At 37.0% G+C, this 19,792-nt stretch overlaps 1 protein-coding gene across 3 annotated transcripts in view; it reads right to left on the reverse strand.

Moving 5' to 3' along the window:
• Nucleotides 1-11,952: 11,952 nt before the first annotated feature.
• Nucleotides 11,953-19,792, reverse strand: part of TADA2A (transcriptional adaptor 2A) — a 25,409-nt gene continuing 17,569 nt past the window's right edge. For all 3 annotated transcript variants that reach the window (XM_072422411.1, XM_072422429.1, XM_072422420.1), the window contains exons 10-15: nucleotides 19,518-19,628; nucleotides 18,796-18,867; nucleotides 17,474-17,606; nucleotides 16,317-16,360; nucleotides 14,532-14,605; nucleotides 11,953-12,826 (exon numbers count right to left, since the gene is read on the reverse strand). In XM_072422411.1, coding sequence (XP_072278512.1) covers nucleotides 12,635-12,826; nucleotides 14,532-14,605; nucleotides 16,317-16,360; nucleotides 17,474-17,606; nucleotides 18,796-18,867; nucleotides 19,518-19,628 — 626 coding nt within the window. In that variant the 3' untranslated portion in view covers nucleotides 11,953-12,634. The remainder of the gene's footprint in view (nucleotides 12,827-14,531; nucleotides 14,606-16,316; nucleotides 16,361-17,473; nucleotides 17,607-18,795; nucleotides 18,868-19,517; nucleotides 19,629-19,792) is intronic.

The raw sequence follows: 19,792 nt of genomic DNA on the forward strand, positions 1-19,792 counted from the left end.
CCACTCAGCTTCAGGGGGATAGTTGCACCCTCCCAGCACAAGGTTGGCCCCAGGATATCTGTTCATAAATGATGACATCTAGGGAAGGACTAACGGAGGACCAGGAACCCACAAGAGCAGGATAAGGGACACGATGGGAAGTCATATTGTCATGGTACTGCAGGGCAGGACAGTGGACCCTCTGTGTCACCAGCTTAGTTGGTAGAGACGTGCACAGGGCGTAGAGTCTAAGCAGCTGCCCGGTCTTCACCAGAGCCTCTAGAGGTCAGGATGTTGCACTGTCGGGGTCAAGCTGAGGTCAGTACACAAAGAATCAGGAGCAAGAGAATAAACAAACAGGAACCTGGAAGCAGAGCCAAAGGAACTCCTTGTTCAGGCAACTTCCTGTTGACCTTCACTTCCTTTTAAGGGCAAGACCTGTGATGAGTGGAGCCATGTGACCTGCTTCATCCTATCCTACCACCAGAGGAGGTCCAGGAGACTAGAGGTTGTCTAGTCTCTATCAGCAGGGGGAGCGTGTCTGCGAAACACTCTAGTCTTCTGAGGTGGTGAAGCGGCTGACTGGAAATCACATGACCTGGACCAGAAAGTGAGCTGTAGAGATGATGCCTTAGCAGGGTTGGTGCTGGCAGTGGAGGAGTGTAAGGTGGGTGACACTGAATGAGTAACAGATCCCCTGGACCTGCAGGGATCTGTGACACACATAGTCCAGTGTCAGTAACCAGGTGATCCGCAGATAACACAGTGCAGGAGAGTCCATCAGAGGTAAGTCAAGAAAAAATGTCATACACAGGTAATCAGCCTACCAAACAAAGTATCCAATAGTAAACAAAAGCACAAAGAGTCAGGGTCAGAGGCAAAGGTAAGTACAGACAGCATACAATCATAGGGATAGGAAACAAGCCAGTAACAGTAAGTAACAGGTAATTCAACCAGAAAGACAAACCACTAGCTGGTAAGACACACTAAATGATACAACAGGCAACTAGTGCATGGCAGTTGGGAAGATATATAAAGGATGAGTAGCCAATGGCAGGGCAGAATCGTAAACAGGAACTAATCTGCTCATTGGCAGCAGCACATACTCTAAAACGTGTTGGCAGCATACAGCTTCAATGTGCTGTATATGCTAGGTATGTTAAGACAAACATATTCAATGCTAAAGGGAAACTGGGAATGCTGCAAGCTTCAGAGCAGAGGACCAACAGCTAAATGCTTGATCTTTTTTTGCTGTTGCAAATTGCACTATCATGAGAGAATAAACTGCACGCGCTGGACTGCAGTGGGTTATGGTGCAGGTTCGCCAGCTAGGTAACATCTAACTAGATCAGTTTAAGATGCTGCTGTGATCTTTCTAAATTCTTTTCAAACATGCTTCTGACCTTTTTCTAAGCTGCATCAACTGCTTTGGCATTCTCACTGTTTTATATGAGGGGGAGGAGGGGGGAATAGATTTGCTGAAAACAAAAGCCCATGTACACAGATCCTGAAAGCAAAGCAGTTATGTTCAGTGTTGTGTAAATGGCAGAATATTCATTCCTAAAATTGATCTGTCAGGGCTTTTTGTGGATGCTGAAAAGTTAAACCTCCCGATAGTTTCTTATTCTTATTTTCTTAAATCAGGGTTAGCTAAACAGAGCCCCCCCCCCAGATGTTTGCAACTCCTGTAAATTAAATAACTAAGTTAAATTACCTAGGGGCATTTCTAAATTATTGTATTGCAAATCTCCTTGATTTGGACAGTTAACCACCTTGGCGTTACACTGAGGTCGAGATTTCTGTACCAAAAGTGTTACAGGTTTTCATGAAATTTTTTTTTTTAAATTGTAGACCTGTAACTTACAGAAATATGTCCGAATCGGGGTCTAGTAGATATAATGAATATAAAAAATGTTTGAAACACACAATCATGTAAAAAAAAAAAAAATTACTTTTAATAAAAAAGTTAAAGGAAAAACACAAAAATCAGCTTAAACAAGAATACATAAATAAATGAAAAATACTGAAAATGCGATAATTCGGTATAATGTATAGTAATATATTTTTCTAAAACACCTCCCTAGTGTCCAACCGTCCAACGTCACATACCTATAGACAAAACCACATAAATATATTTTCTATTATTTTGTATTGGATTGGATACAGGAGTTTGTATTCAATCCAATACTGAAAATGCGATAATTCGGTATAATGTATAGTAATATATTTTTCTAAAACACATCCCTAGTGTCCGTCACATACCTATAGACAAAACCACATAAATATATTTTCTATTATTTTGTATTGGATTGGATATAGGACTTTGTATTCAATCCAATACAAAATGAGAACAAAATTCAAACTCTCATTATGTATTGGATTGAATACAAATTCCTGTATCCAATCCAATTCAAAATACATACTTTGTATTTATTTTTAATTGAAACTCATTCATTCATCTTGTATTGGATTGAATACAAACTCCTGTATCCAATCCAATACAAAATGAATGAATGAGTTTCAATTTGAATTTCCCGCACACGCGCCGACGTCATCGCGCAGGCACGCACAAGAAGCCGGCCGGCTGTTTTTTTCCTTCGCCGGCCTGCTTCTTGTTTCAGAGATCACCCGGCGCTGGAAAGAGAACGACGCTGGATGATCAGCGGGACCAGGTAAGGAGCCGGCCGGCGGAACACAAGATGCCGGCCGGCTTCTTACCTGTTCCCGCTGGTATACGAGAAGGCACCGGACGCTGGAGAGGGAGACCGACGGACGACGATCGACGGAGGACGACGCTGGAACACGAACCCGACGCTGGATGAGCACAGGGGGACCGAGATTTTCCCTACATTAAAATCCCCACTTACCTGGGTAAGTGGGGATTTTAATGTATGGAAAATCTCGGGCTTAACGAAAAGAGCAACTTTTTTTAGCCCGTACGAAGGTCGGGCTTAACGGTCGGGAGGTTAATAGGAAATGTCCTGTAATTGAAGACATGGATGATCAAAGAGTGGATCTGAGACAGGCTGAGGTGAGTAAAGGGGTTTTTTGTTTTTGATTTTTAATTTGTAATACTAGTGATTATTTACAAAGGTCTTGAAGGAAAAGAGAAACTAGGAGTTCACCTTTATCTTTTAATTGATAATATTAAATTTAGTTGCATTTTTTTTGCAGTGCCAGCTTATGAAATAAAATTTAAAAAACCCAGATTTTGTTAATTATCAATTATTTTGATAAAAGCTCCTTCATTTGCGGGTTTTCTACTCTGTAATCTCTATTATGTATCAACCCCATAGTGTAGATGTAAAGAACATTACCACTGAAACAACACTGTAAGTACAGATAAACCTTCAGTAGAGGAATTAAAGTTCCACTTTTAAAAATGGATGATCAGGCAGGGCAATATTGCAGAAGGGACAGTTGATGTAACTACTGCAATATTCACTCCTTCCTGCCTGATTCATTGGTGAAACTCAACCGTGAAAATCATCCCAGCCTGGCCAATCAAGTACAGAAGGAAAATTATGATGGCTCCCTGCAACAAAAAGGCACAGGTGAGTATCGTGGGTTTTGTTCTGTCTTAGGCTCAGCCAGTGGAAGGATGGGTCTTAGAGGATCCCTCTATTCCCTAGGACATTTTGTGATAAATGGGATGCTTCAGATCAAATATGTTAGTATAGTAACCAACAGAAATGCTATATTTTGACACACTTGATTTGGCTTTTTCAGAATTTATAGGATTACAATTTCATGGTTATGGGGTCAGTAAAAAATACCAAGTGACTAAGCAATTGGGAAGATTATTCAAGCACGTTAGAATTCCTGTTGTTCACTACTGTACACTCTTCTCTCATTCCCTTTAAATGTAAACCTTTTACTAACTTCACAACTCTCCCTGAATACATTCCTGACATATCACAATATACTGCAACTTTTCGTTTGTTGCTAATCGTTTTATAAAATGCTTTCATAACACAGGGGAACACATTTTTTGAGTTAGATCTTCCACTTGTTTTTTACTAATTTTTGGGTGATGAATCCAGAAATGACCCCAGTTTTTTTCTATCACATCCAGATTTTACAATACAGAGTAGCCTCCATTTTTGTCAAAAAACATACAAATTTTACAGCTATCAGCTATCATATGTACATCCTATCTACCCTGATACTGTCCTTCCATGACCTTCAAATCTTCGTGGAATCCTTCATCTTGCTCATCACTGACTGCACCAAGGTTTTATGGGAAAATAGAAAGATGGCTATGCAGAAAATGCACCTTGATGCTCATATTGCAACCAAGGATTTTGTAGCTCTCCAAGAGTTTCTGGACAATTTTTGTGTAATTATTTGCTCGTGTGTTTCCAAGAAAGTCCTTCACAATGGCTTTAAATGATAACCAAGCATTTATTTCAACTTCTGACATTGTCCTGATGAAATGTCCATCTTTAATGAGCTGCTGAATCTGTGGACCATCAAACACACCAGCCTTTATTTTTTTCAAATGACAGGCTTGGAAATGCCAAAATAGGGCACTTGAAACAGTCTCATTTAGTTGGCATAGCTTTAACGAACTGTTTCATCCAACCCAGTTTTATGTGCAGAGGCGGGAATATAATATTCTTTCTATCAACAAGTGGCTCATGTAAAATGTTTGGATCACCTGGTTTTAGGGCAGATCTTGGAGGGCAATTTCTTTCCACCCAATGCCTCTCACTATTTCTGTTTTCCCACATGCACAGATACCAGGGATACTTGGTGTATCCACGTTGCTGACCAAGAAGGAAGCATACCATTTTAAGGTCAACACAGATGACCCAATTGTGTTGGTGATATTGCAACAACTCAATGACTCTTTATGTCTGCAAATTCTTCACAAAGAGAAACTGAATGGCCAATTGGGATTGACCCAAATATATTGCCATTGTGAAGGACGACACACTTTAAGCTCCGCTTTGAGCTATTGATAAATAGTGGCCATTCAGTTGAGTTAGAGATTGGAATTCACAATTCCTTCATTAAACCAGGTATGTTATGACAATACACAAAGCCACTGTCAGTGGTAAATTACTGCAGAAATTCATTTTCTCTGGTTCAAAAGTATGATACCTTTGTTCCTTTTTCAAGTAAGCTTTTCTCACGCAGTCTTGATGCTAGGAGTTCTGAAGCCTTCTTCGATAGTCCCAAATCACGTGCAAAATCAATCACACAGAGTTCTCAGAGTTCTCAACAAAGGCCAACTGTAAAAGCAACTGGAGAAAGATGGAAAAATTGGACCAGACAATTAAAATAGGTAGAAGTGCTACATAATATGTTAGTGTTATATAAATGCTGTTTATTAATAATTGATAATCTGCAATTTTGCAAGCTAAATAAAAGTATAACCAAAATTCCTAATTCCTACAATGTTGAGGAAAATTATTAATTTTATTATACAAGAATATTAAAGCGCCAAAAATATTATGCAGCTCTGTAGATATATTTATTATGATTATGATGGACTTATGTCTTTTCTCAACCTAACCTACTATGTAACTATGTATATTGAATAGGGGTTGCAAACGACAGACAGATACAGACAGTGATACATGAGGAGGAGAGGACCCTGCCCGAAGAGCTTATATTCCAGGAGGTAGGGGAAGTATCACACAATAGGAAGGGGAATACCAAAGAGTGTTAATCATCACACCAATGGAAAGCAAGAGGTGGCTGGATGCAAAGGAAAAAAAGTGATGGAGGGTGGGAAAAAAATAGGCGAGAGAGTGGTGTAAATAAAGGCATCTACTCTTTTCCATGAATGCATGAATGACAAGAGGAAATAAAAAACAGACTATACATACAGACACAAAGAAAATGAAAGGAGAGTGGGGCGAATAGATACAGTTTAGGTCCATAAATATTTGGACGGAGACAACTTTTTTTTTAGTTTTGGTTCTGTACGTTACCCCAATTCATTTTAAATGAAAACGCAAATGCAGTTCAACTGCAGATTTTCAGCTTTAATTCAGTGGGTTGCACAAAAAGATTGCATAAAAATGTGAGGAACTAAAGCCTAATTTTTTAACACAATCACTTCATTTCAGGGGCTCAAAAGTAATTGGACAAATTAAAACGCTGAAAATAAAATGTTCATTTCTAATACTTGGCTGAAAACCCTTTGCTGGCAATGACAGCCTGTAGTCTTGAACGCATGGACTTTACCAGATGCTGGGTTTCCTCATTTTTAATGCTCTGCCAGGCCTTTACTGCAGCAGCTTTCAGTTACTGTTTGTTTGTGGGCCTTTCTACCTGAAATTTAGTCTTCAACAAATGAAATGCATGCTCAATTGGGTTCAGATTAGGTGAGTGACCTGGGAATTCAAGAATATTCCACTTCTTTGCTTTAATAAACTCCTGGGTTGCTTTGGCTGTATGTTTTGGGTCATTGTCTATCTGTATCATGAAATGCCTCTCAATCAATTTGACTGCATTTAGCTGGATTTGAGCAGACAGTATATCTCTTAATACCTCAGAATTCAATCGGTTGCTTCTGTCCTGTGTCACATCATCGATAAACACTAGTGTCCCAGTGCCACTGGCAGCCATGCATGCCCAAGCCATCACACTGCCTCCGCCATGTTTTACAGATGATGTGGTATGCTTTGGATCATGAGCTGTTCCACGTCTTCTCCCTACTTTTTTTCTTGCCACCTGGTTCCTGGTAAAGGTTAATCTTGGTTTCATCTGTCGAAAAAATGTTTTTCTAGAAGTGTGCTGGCTTTTTTAGATGTTTTTGAGTCCAATCTAGCCTTTCTACTCTTGAGGCTTATGATTGGCTTGCACCTTGCAGTGCATCCTCTGTATTTACTTTCATGCAGTCTTCTCTTTATGGTAGACTTGGATATCGATACGCCTACTTCCTGGACAGTGTTGTTCACTTGGTTGGCTGTTGTGAAGGGGTTTTTCTTTACCAAGGAAATGATTTGGTGATCATCTACCACTGTTGTCCTCTGTGGACGTCTAGGTCTTTTGGGTTGCTGAGTTCACCAGTGCTTTGTTTCTTTTTCATGATGTACCAAACTGATAGATTTTGCCCCTCCTAATATTGTAGCAATTTCTCGGATAGGTTTTTTCTGCTTTTGCAGCTTAAGGATGGCTTGTTTCACCTGCATGGAGAGCTCCTTTGACCGCATGTTTGTTCACAGCAAAATCATCTATATACAAGCACCCAAATCAACTCCAGACCGTTTATCTGCTTAATTGGTAATGACATAATGAAGGAATTGCCCACACCAGCCCATGAAGCCTTTGAGTCAATTGTCCAATTACTTTTGATTGTGTTAAAAAAAGGCTTTAGTTCCTCACATTTTTATGCAATCTTTTTGTTCAACCCAGTAAATGAAACTGAAAGTCTGCAGTTCAACTGCATCTGAGTTGTTTCATTTAAAATTAATTGTGGAAATGTACAGAACCAAAATTGGAAAAAGCTGTCTCTGTCCAAATATTTATGGACCTAACTGTATATACTATCTATATTAGAGGTAGAAATAGTACAAAGGGTTGAGAAAATAAGGAAGAGATAGTAGGAATGGAATGAAAGAGAAGAGGTTAAGAATGAAAAATGGAAGAAAGGTATACATTAAAGCAAAATAAAGCAAAATGAAAGATAAAAAAAGTAAAAGTAAAAAATAGGTTGAATAAGTTTAAAAAGATAAAAGAAGTTAGGGAAAACAGGAAGAAAAGAGATATTGGCTGAGGAAATGAAATAAATACAGGAGCATAAAATCCTATACATGTACAGCGCTGCGTAATATGTTGGCGCTATATAAATCCTGTTTAATAATAATAATAATAATAATAATAATACAGGTTGACTATCAAAAATCCGGCAACCTCTGGACCTAAGGTGCGCCGGATTTTAGAAAATCCGACTTTTTTTTTTTTTTTTTTTAAATATACCTTTACACACAGACCAGTCTTCCTCTCGCAGCACTGCAGACATCTGGCACAGTTCCAGGGAGCAGGCAGCAGGGACGTATCAACGTGTAGAGGTAATTAGTGAAGCAAGCAGACCTAACAGCTGTTTCTGCAGAACAGCGCCAAAACAACAGTGGCCAAACAGTGTATTGCAGTCCCTGTATTGAATATGCAATCTGAAATAGTCTGATAGAACAGAATCAGTATAGTGATTATTACAATATCTGTTCAGTCGAACTAGTTTTGGGGGCCAGAAAATGGCACTTAATTAGGGCTCAAATGACATCTATCTGTTTAAAAGGACTTAAAGTGTCAAACTGAAGAAAATACAATAAAAATGCAGCACATGTCAGGGAGTAAAAGAAAGAAAAAAAATTAGGTCCTCTAAGGATAGTTTAGATCAGTGATTTTCAACCACTGTTCCGTGGCACACTAGTGTGCCGTGAGAGATCTTCAGGTGTACCGTGGGAAATTATCCAATTACCATTGTCGAGTGCCTGTGCTGTAGTGACTGGCAGAGTAATGTAATACTCTTCCATGTCAGTGGGTGGCAGTAGGTAGCTCAAGCGCCTTGTTTATTTTTAGAGACGAGAATTAGCTACAAAGTGTAATTTTGTAACACTTTTGATTTGTGGTGTGCCGCAGGATTTTTTTAATGTAAAAAATGTGCCGTGGCTCACAAATGGTTGAAAAACACTGGTTTAGATCACTTTTTCCTCGGCAGTTGTGCCTATTCCTTTGAATATTGGGGCCATTAATGTACACACAAATTGACACACATAGGATCCGATTATGGGTAATTAAGAGAGTTTCCAGATCAGCAATTCTATTGTCTCTTTATTTAGTCAATATAAATTATTCCAGAACTGCACTGACTTAGTCACAGGGAAAGCAAAAGAACGGTTAAGGGACCTGTGAGAAATGGTTGCAGTATAATACAAATCAGGAAAAGGAAAAATCCATTGTTTTGATCCCAATCCCTAGTGTTCAAACATTGTTAAAAAAAAAAAAAAAAAAAAGCCAAGTTAGGGTTATGTTTATTACCAAGAAATGGTCAGGTAAAACGACAAAGACTCAAGCCACAATTACCTACAAAATTTGTTGTGATGCACAGAAAAACCACTTTTACAGGCCACTTTAGGCTTTTTTGTTAACAAGTAGTGCTGCTGCTTTAACATGCACAATAAGGGGGTACTTGAACAAAAAGTTGCACAGTCAAATTGCAAGAAAAAAAATTATTTACTGTGCCAATACTATGAAATAGACCATTTACAATTTACCAAACATCTCAAAACATCCCCACAACATCTGGAACAAGGTCCTTTGGAGTGATGAGACCAAAATTAAACTTTATGGTTACAACTATAAATAGAAAGGACACAAAAAGTCTTTTGACAAATAATACATTAGGAACACTGTAAGGATCCCTGATGTTTTGGCGGTGTGTGAGCTACAGCAACACAGGGAATTTTGAATGGCAAGATGAAAGTGCAAATGCAAGTTGTCTTTTGTAGTATCAATCCAGAGTCCATCAGGTTCAACCACTAGGGAAGTAAACATATTCCAGATATAAAACCCTATAAGACATAGTTGGTCCAGAGGATGGCAAAAAAAACCCCGGTGCAATTTGCTTCAACAGGGGAAAGAAATTCTTTCCTGATTCCAAGAGGCAATCGGATGTTACCTGGATCAACAGTCTCTGTTATCTTTACTTTAAATCCTTAATACCCAGTTATATTCTGTGCTTCTAGAAAAACATCCAGCTTTTTCTATAGTAGTTCCTGAAACTACTTCCTGAGGGAGCCGATTCCACATTTTCACAGACCTTAGTTAAAAATCCCTTCCTTATCCGAAGCTTAAACCTATTTTCCTCCAGACACAGAGTGCCCTCTTGTTCTTTGTAATGATCTCAAAGTGAAAAATTAGAAAGAGAGTGCTCTATATGAACTATTTATATATTTATACAGGGTGATCATCTCCCCTCTTCTGAAGGGAGAATAGATTCAGTTCAGCTAATCTCTCCTCATAGTTTAGCAGAGTATGAATCATTAATTACAACTCTCTGGATGCGGTCTTTAAGCCAGTTTGCCATCCATTTACAGGTTAACTTTTCTAAACCTATTGACCCTAACTTGCATATTAACTGTCAGTGGGGTACAGTGTCAAATGCTTTAGCAAAATCCACTATATCCGAAGTACACTATATCAATTGCTATTCCACTCTCCACCTGTTTACTTCCTCATAAAAAAGAGAGTAAATTTGTTTGACAACTTTGGTCGTTCTTGAAGCCATGCTATCAGTTATAATATTATTTTCTAGCAGAAACTACCCTATGTGGTTCTTTATCAAACTCTCTAGGACCTTTCCAACTATGGACGTTAAACTAACTGGTCTGTAGTTACCTGGTAATGACTTTGTTCCCTTTTTGAAGATAGGAACCACATTGGCCTTACACCAGTCCATCTGTTCCTTGCCACTGACTAGAGACTCTAAAAATTAGAAATAATGGCTTTAAAATAACCAAGCTCAGCTCTTGGAGGACACATGGATGTAATCCATCAGGTCCTGGTGCTTTGTCAACTTTAATTTTGCCCAACTGTTTCTCCATCATAACAATTTTGAGCCATTGTGACTCATTTAGGGCAGTGATATTGCTGTTATGAATTTGGACTTCTGCCAATTTCCTTTGTGTACACTGAGCTAAAAAAAAAGTGTTGTCAATCTGCCTTTCTTTTTATCCCCAGTTACCAACTCAGAGACATTCTTTAGGGGCCTACATGGTCAGATCTGATGTTTTTGCTAATATATTTTAAACATTTTTGGGGATTTGCCTTACTTTTCTTTTCAATTTGTCTTTCATTTTGAAGTTTTGCACATTATATCTCCTTTTTACATATTTTGCTATATTCCTTATAGTTTTCAAACTATCCTTTATTTTTATATTTTTGGAATGCCCTTTTCTTGTTCCTTATAGATTTTTTACATCAGCTGTGAGCCACATAGATTTTAATTTTAGCCTCAAACTTATTACCCATTGGAATATATTTTTCAGTGTGCTTTTGTATTACAGTGTTTTTTGAGAACAATATTGTTTCCCAGACCAAGACAGCCGTCCTTAATAATGGAAAATTTGCTCTCTTAAAATTTAATGTTTTTATCTTTACTGTTTTTGCTTCCTGTTTACAGCTTACAATAAATGAAATCATATTATGGTCACTTCTACCCAGATTCTCTTTTATTTGCACATTTGTTATATGCTCTGTATTGTTAGCTAGGAGCTAAGAAGTAGGTCCAGCACAGTTATAATTTCCAGTTGGGGCTTCTATAAACTGTACCATAAAATTATCTTGTATTAAATTCACAAATTTCCTCCCTTTTTGCTGTTCCTGTAGTGCCATTACTCCAGTCCATGACAGGGCAGTTGAAATTGCCCATGATTAAAACACTTCCACTTTTTTTTCTATTTCTTCCTTAGCACTGGGGGGCCTTTAGCAGACTCCAATAATTAATTGTGTGTTGTTTACCACCAGAAAAAAACAAAAACAAATCAAGGGCATCATCCACAACAATCACAAAAGACTGTATGCTACCTAAAGACTGCTGCTAAAAGGGGCAATAAACAGTATTAGGAACGGTATAAAGGGTATGTAAACTTTTGAACAGGGACTATCTCAAAAGTTTACTTTTTGTTTTGTCTTACAGCTTAATTTAAATCCAATTAAAATTAAATAAAAAGTGTTTTGCCTGATCACTCAGGTTTTATCTTACAAATTCAACTAGGGTATGTAAACTTATGAGTATGACTACATAGTTTTTAGATGTTTTATGGAACTTTTGCATTGGTATCAGTGGTTTATGCAGCAAAAGAACCATCCATTCATCCAATATGTCTCTCCTGGTACAATATAGAATCTAGTTAAAATGAAAACCATACATGTGTGGATTGAGTATAGCTAAGACTATACTCTGATAGGGTAGGGTCCTATTCAAAGATTCCATTGTGTGAAGCATGGGCTAGATTTTATGACTTTATAAATATAATTTATTATTACAAACCAATTACAATACTGGAGTAATTTTCTGTTGTAAATTTCCAATTATTTACAAAATAAAAAGCCAACATACTTGTAGCAAACTTTGTCGTTAATCACAAAGATGAGGTTGTCACAAATGCTGATGGAAATATTGTGAAAATTTTTTCTTTGATGTTTACAGACATTTACAAACAGGCATCAAACTATTGTAACAATGTGTATAAATAAAGAACTATTAATAACTTAGGAGTACAGTAAAACAAATAAACATCTGCATAGGCCTGCTCAGCTGGGCAAAAAGCCCAAATACAGATGTCCCCAGGGATGCTTGAACTGGAACTGGTCCATATACATCCTTCTGAAAGAGAACAATAGTAATATCCTGAAATTATATTTCCACTAAGTGTTTTATAATATACCAAGTCTTGAGAATAATTTTAACATTAATAGTTGGCAAGTCAGTGAGGAAACTACAGCTACTTCTATCAAACTATCAGAATCAGAGATGATTACAAACATTGCAGTATATCCTGCCTTCTGTTTAAAAGGTATTCCCACATGGCCAAAACCAAATCTACATTTACACAAGCGTAATTAGTAACATTTACATTTTTTTTTTCATACATATACATTTGGACAAAATGTTCTGAATGATACAATCCTTTTGTTATGGCTGAGGTTTTGTAATATATCCTTCTTGAAGTAGGAAGTCATAAATTTTACGAGTCTTATTGACGTCAATTTTTATAAGTGATCGAGCTTGAGCCAGTCGTAAACTTCCTTGTTTGTTGCATTCATTGACAAGTGCCGCTTTATATTCCAAGTAAGCTCCTGGGACCAGCCGCACTACCTGACAGAGCTGTGAAAACAAAATAAATATAAATGTACACTTGACAATGTGGAATGCAAAGATATTCTTTAAATAGAAGCCTGCAAATTGTTTAATATTTGTTATAGGAGTAGATTTCCAATCCGACTAAATCTGGTCATAGGTGTTACCCACTACCCAAAGCTCTAAATACATTGTAAGTGTTAAAATGCCAGGGAAATTTTCCCTAACTTCCTGTGCTGCTGACATTTCACTAGACAGAAAGTGGGGGGAATTTTCCAACAGCAACAGACTTAAAAATTACTTTTTAGTGGGGTCTGAAAAGACTAAAATCCTAGTGAAATTGTTATCTCTGCCCAGACCCTCACTTCAGATTTTCTGTTTTATTACTTGACAAAAAATGATTGGAGACTCTTGAAGGGAACCATGGACAGCACTAAAACCTAAACCAGTTCCTTTTATTTACAAACCAAATGTTTTCAGCTTGACACACCGATTTACAACAAATGAAAACCAAATGTAAAATCGAAGAGCTAATATTATTATTATTATTATTATTATTATTAAGGAAACAAAGATGATACAGTGAATTATCAAAATAGAGAAGTAAAAGAGAAGAGGCAATTTTTGAGGCAAAAAAAAAAAAGTTTTGCAGTAAAATGACTTTATTTTGAATAAACTGAGCATTTTATTTACACAAGGGACTATACAAAGTTCAAATTAAAATAGGTATTTGTGTATACATAAAACAAAGGGTAAAATGCCAAAATGATTCACTGTGTGGAAATTAGTAATTACCTATTAAGTAATACTTTTCTAATGAAGATTGGAGAGAGTTCAAATTAGCTCAGGTAAGTAAAGTTTATTTAGCCAGTGAAGGGAGAAGACAAGAGAATCTCTCCAGCTATCTGGACACCCTTATACTATTTCAACAAGGAGCTCTTCTGAGGTATCCCTCTTCAGCTGCCTTGAGTCATATTCGGCAGAGCTCAGAAAAATACAACTCCTTCACCACATGGTTTACTTAAGCTGATCTGAACCTGTCTAATCTTCATTATATCAGCTCCACAGCTAGATACCCGTTTAGTCAAGCCTATTTCAACCCTTCCCATTTTCTCCACTATATCAGCTCCACAGCTGGAAGCTGGAAGCCAGTAGGTGAAACAAGTTGGACATTATACGCCTGTGTTGCATTCCTAAAATCTAGCCTTGAAACTACCTTCACCTAATGCAATTTACTTCAATAAGAACAAGTTAGGTAAGCCATGTCTAGTGCCAGGGTATCCAAATAATACTGAATGCCACCGCCAAACTTAATATGTAAATACCAATTTCCACATACAATGGATCACCCTGTCATTTCACACTCTGCTTTATTTATTTCTACACACCTATTTTGAGTTGAAAATTTGTTCAAGTTCCTTGTGTAATTACACCAAGTTTCAACAAATAAAATAATTTTACTGCAAAACTTTTTCCCTCTCTCTTTTCATAATTTACAATACTAAATGGTTGGCAAATCCAAATACTTGGTAAGGGGAAACCACTATTTCGGGCGACTTTCCTTTTGATACACTAAAACTAAAACATAAGCAAGGAAAAAAAACAAAAAAAAAAACAAAGGGTATGAGAGAGATTTCATGCTGTAGATAGTCACCATTTGTATTCAGAAGAGAGTTGAAAATGCGACCATGACATTATTAACATTGCCTGGGGCTTTATTACTACACTGTACCTCTTTCTCTTTATCATTCAGCTTTTCTGTACCAGGAAGACCAGTCAAGTCCAGAGGAGGAGCACTTCTCCTACCTAGAGAATACAAAAATATTACAATAATGGGAGTTGTCCAGTAAAAGGAAACGATAAAGGTTAAAGCATATCTATACTCAAAGTTTTCACTTTACTTAAAAGGGTGGAAAAAACCTTTAATGTAAAGTAAAAATTCTTGTTTTTTTAAATTTTTTTCAGTTGCAACAGCCTTAAAAAAAAAATAAAAAAAAAAATAAAAAAAAAAAATAAAAAAGTGCAGCACGCCCCCTAATTCTCGGGCGCCTAGGCGGTCGAGAATGAATGGGACCACAGAGCCTCCCGGGAAACCTATGTCATCCTACGTCACCTAATCCCACTTCTGGGTCGGGTGACGTAGGATGAAGAACCCGAAAGAGAAGACGAAGATGGCGATGCCCGGAACGCCGGCCCTAGGACGGATGACGAGACAACATGGGACCCGATGCCCGTCACCCCTGGAGTGATCAGATTGCCCTGTGGGATTGAAGGTATGTGTGTTTTTTTATTTTTGAGTATAGTTCTTCTTTAAGTTCAATCTTTTGAAAGCCATTTAAAAACACAAATAATAAAGGTGTAAATATATTAGCTCATATTAGTGAAAAGAAAAACACTTTTGTTGTGGAATATACCGTAAAATGATCCATTTTGACAATACAGAACACCACAAACTGAAGCACAGCAGAACAATAATAATTTCTGTAAAGTACATCTGTCATAAAAGAAATATGGGGACTGCTATTGGTGGCTAAAAAATGTTAGTTTGGAGTGACTGGGTTCGATTTCAATAATAGAGTATTTGAAGTTTGAGTGGTGGTTACAGTTTAGTGTTAGTTCTATAGAATGTGCCAACCCTTATCAAGTAGTATAACGAGGGGCAGGAGAAAAGCAGGGTTTTTGGCATAATTATTATATTGTATTATATTCAGTATATAATAATAGTATAGAACATAGTTCAAGATATATAGACGACAAGAAGTGGCCTATATAAAAGGTGATAAGTGATAATATATAGACTACAAGAAGTGGCCTATCTTGAACTATGTTCTGTACTATTATTATTTACTGAATATAATACAATATATAATTGTGCCAAAAACTCTGCTTTTCTCCTGTCCCTCATTAAACTACTTTGATGTCAATAAACTAAACTAAAGTATATAAAAGTCATATATAGGCAGAAGCAATAAGTACACTGAGGACAGGACATGAAAATCTATTTACATAAAACCAAATTTTAGGACATCTGTATGAAAAATATAACAGGCTGCCACTGGTTTTAGTTATTTTTTTGAGCCAAAGGCTCAAATCAAAAATGCAGCAACCAAAAAGGAACCTAGACTGCCCTTGCTTCATATGAAAGTTTAGCGACTCAGAAACAATGGATACCACTGGATCATGACAGTCAAGCAAAAAGTACTTTAAAAAAAAAATTACACAAGCAATGTAATCAGGCATATGATGGAGATTTGTCTGCTCAAAATCATAATTTTATAATTATCTATAAGAAATTTATAATTTTTAACCCTGTACAGACACTGTAGAAACAGCTGGCATTTTATATTATAAATTAAATCAGGACAATACCATTTTATGTACTGTTTTGAATTCTGTGAAAGCACAAAGATGTGGAAACTAAAAGTTGTGATAAAGTGCATCTAATCTAAATCCTAAAATTATAAAAATATAGGGCAGTTGTAAATGATTAACGAAAGGAACATTAAAAGATTCATACCTGAACTTGAAATTACAGGTGTGACTTGATATAAACCAGAGTCTCTAAATCACAAAAAAAAAAAAAAAAAAACACAATTAATGCAAAAACCTGCAGAAAATTTGCTGCAGATTACAATTATCTTTTTACTGCAACAGAAACACTAACAGTCAAATGACATTTATGTGTTATCAAGGCGTATATATATATATATATATATATATATATATATATATATATATATATATATATATATATATATATATATAATATGCCACCCTATGGCACTCATCATATCGGACAGAATAATACACTCCGAATTTTTTCCATTGCTATTTTTCACCAATGATCGATCAGACTTGGCCATTACTATTCGGTCTATCTTTTTGTCTAAAAGGATCATTCAAAAAAGTGACGCTGTCTCCGGCCTTCTCCCGAAAGTTCCCTCCAACTTCCGATGGGTCTGTGAAATTTCGGTAAACCGATTTTGCGGACCCATTGGAAGTTCCAGGAAATCATTACAGGAGAATCCTCCTGTGTGCGATCCCTGAGCACTAGAGGTTAATTATCCTCTAGTGCCCAGGGATTGCGGAGTGTGCTGACCAACGAATGCAGCCACGCTCAAGCGTCACCAGGATTTTCCTTTCCTCAGCCAATCAGAGAGCACTAGAGGTTTTGAATGTGGATACTTGTCCCCATTTATCCTCTACTGCCGAGGATCCCACACTGAGCTATTTTAGAAGACCATGTTCATCCCAACATGCAGAAGCTTGGCAGACTGAGTGTGAGAGATGGCAGTTAGCAATTCGGAATTGCTCAATGCTACCGCTTTTAAATCTCCAAACATTGAGAAGCTGGCTCCCACTGCAGGGCTGAGCCTGCCCTTATACAGCAAATCTACACCCTGAATACCAGGGCTCTGCTGTGGGTAAACAAAAGAAACATTGTATATACATATTTCCTATCTGAGCCTGGACTGTATAGCTGTGTGGGGACAGCCAGCTATCCAGGCAGGAAGGTAAAACTGCCAGGCAAGCCACCCAGCAAATATGGTCTAGACTTTGTTGAAATTCATATTCATAAACCTTCATGTATACTTTAGCCATACGTCTTTGTGCGATGTTAACATTTTTAAGTAAAACAAAAAAGAGCCAAGCACATCTCAAATGTAAACCTACATAGCAGCTTGGCGCTTAAGCCATTGTTGACAGGCATTGCCATCATGAACATATTGTAGAACTTCAGAAAGCATAGTTCTCTTCAAACGCTCTTCTTCACGAGACTTCTTTAACCGATCGTATATTTTTGAACCTGTTTGAAAATATGAAAACAAGTTCATGGTCATCACACAGTACCGGTCATAACTGGCTAATCCATCAGCGTGGCTGCATTTGCTGCCAACTAATATTTTTCCCTAATTGGCCTAAGAAAAAAGATTCTTATTAAATTTTGGCTAAAATTACAGTTGGTTCCCACTTATCTAATAATAATTATCTAAGAAAGTCAAGCAAAAGCCATATTTTAACAGACAATTATATTGGACTTATGTAAGAATAACAAATGCAAAAAGAAGAGCACAAAGTCGGGTGCACAGCAGGCAACAATATTTGCATAGGTTTAGATAAATAATTATATCCAAGTAAAAGATCTGCTGAAAGGGGAGTACTCATTTCTCAAACTTTCATGAAATTGCAGATAAAGTTTTAGTTTCTCTCAGCAAAGAAAAAAAAAAACTCTCTTTCTTGTGATCTAAAGCAAACAATTTAACCTTTTACAGAAACCCATGAAGCTTTAAGGGGTATTTAGCTATATTAAAAGGTGTGATAATTCACTCTCCAGCTCTCAGACCATGCAGGTCCAAAAGAAAGTTAGCTTTAAATCTGTATTTTATTTGTGCCTTTTGCTCTCCTTTTACTCACATAAATGTCTGGATACATAGAAATCATTGCTGAAGGTCTGTACAGACATTAGATTTTCATTGCTGAAATAAATGTTCAGTAGAGGTGTCCTATAAGCAGCTTAGCAATTTGCCCTGCCGGTCAACTAAAAAACCAACTGCTAACAGGGACTATTGTAGTTGCAGCAGGCCTTCCACTCATCTTCATTTCATCTCTACAGAACAGACCAGAGAGCTTGCCACCAGTTAGGCAGCCTTACAATACAAAGATCATTTTTAAAACATTCAGTCAAAATGATCACCAATGATTTTTTTTGAGCAACAGTTATTGGGCATCATTGATTCTGTTACAATCACATAATGTTAACCAAGGACAATATCAGCTTTGTGTAGTGTAGCTTCAGTTTCTGTATGAAGGCAGGTAGATTTATTGGCTGTCTAACATGTTATCAATCAATGTAGAATTGTATAACTATTATTTAGAAAAGATGAGCTTTTACAGAGCTGGAGTGTAAAGAATTACTCAAGATGATTTGTGACTGTAGGCTAAGGGGTGATAAAAAACAGAAGGAAAAAAAATTAAACAAAAGACGAACTTCTTACTTTGAAATGTTTTGATTCCTGCTCTTCGGTAATCCTGCAGTCTTTTGATTTCTCTGCGCAACTCAAATTCCACTGCAAATGAACAACACAGATAGGAATACTAGAAACAGATATGAGCATCACTTATGGTGACCATTAGAAATATTCTAACATATAATTTCTTTTAATACGAGGGTAAGAACCATCTCACCACCTGTTCTCAATGTTTCGGAGTCATTTAATAGGAGAAGAAGAAGGTTCACAATTATGCAGTGGAGCAGTTACTACATCGTTTTTTTCTATTCCACAGTACATTGCGGTTATAGAGCTATAATACACATGAGAGGACAATGTTACAAGTCTCCAAAGACTTCAGGTTTGAGCATTCATTGCAATTAATCACCTGCAGGCTCCTGACCTCTGTTGGAGAGACGTATGAATAGCTTTGCCTCCGGTAGCTTAAACCTCCCACAGAAAAGGCCCCAGTATCAAAGACTCTATATAGTTGTGTTTTGTGGGTTATGCAGGATCCCTGAGCTAGTTAAAAAATAAATAATTGCCCTAATGGCTGGTAATGGGGTGAAACCAATTATTTTAACAGGAGTTCAGCTTCATTATTATTACTGAAGGGGGGTTGGAGTCAATCATAAACAGAATGCATTTGCAAATTATCTGTGAATAAAATGATCTACAAAATTATTAAATGAAAATGATGTAATAAAAATGGTTTGCTTGTAACTTACATGCATGGCTTTCTATAAACCGATCATGGTTTGCTGCTCCTAAAACTCTGGCAAATCTCCTCATAGTTTCATAGAGTTCTTGTACATCTTTGGAATATCTTCTTTCTAAAACTAAACAAAGCCAGAAAATGTATTTTAACCACCTGGGCGTTACACTGATGTCTAGATTTCTATACCAAAAGTGGTACACTGTTTTTCATGAAATTTTTTTTTTTTTTTAAATTGTAGACCTGTAACTTACAGAAATATGTCCGAATAAGGGTCTAGTAGATATC

This window comes from Pyxicephalus adspersus, chromosome 1 (assembly GCF_032062135.1).
Source record: "Pyxicephalus adspersus chromosome 1, UCB_Pads_2.0, whole genome shotgun sequence".
NCBI lineage: Eukaryota > Metazoa > Chordata > Amphibia > Anura > Pyxicephalidae > Pyxicephalus > Pyxicephalus adspersus.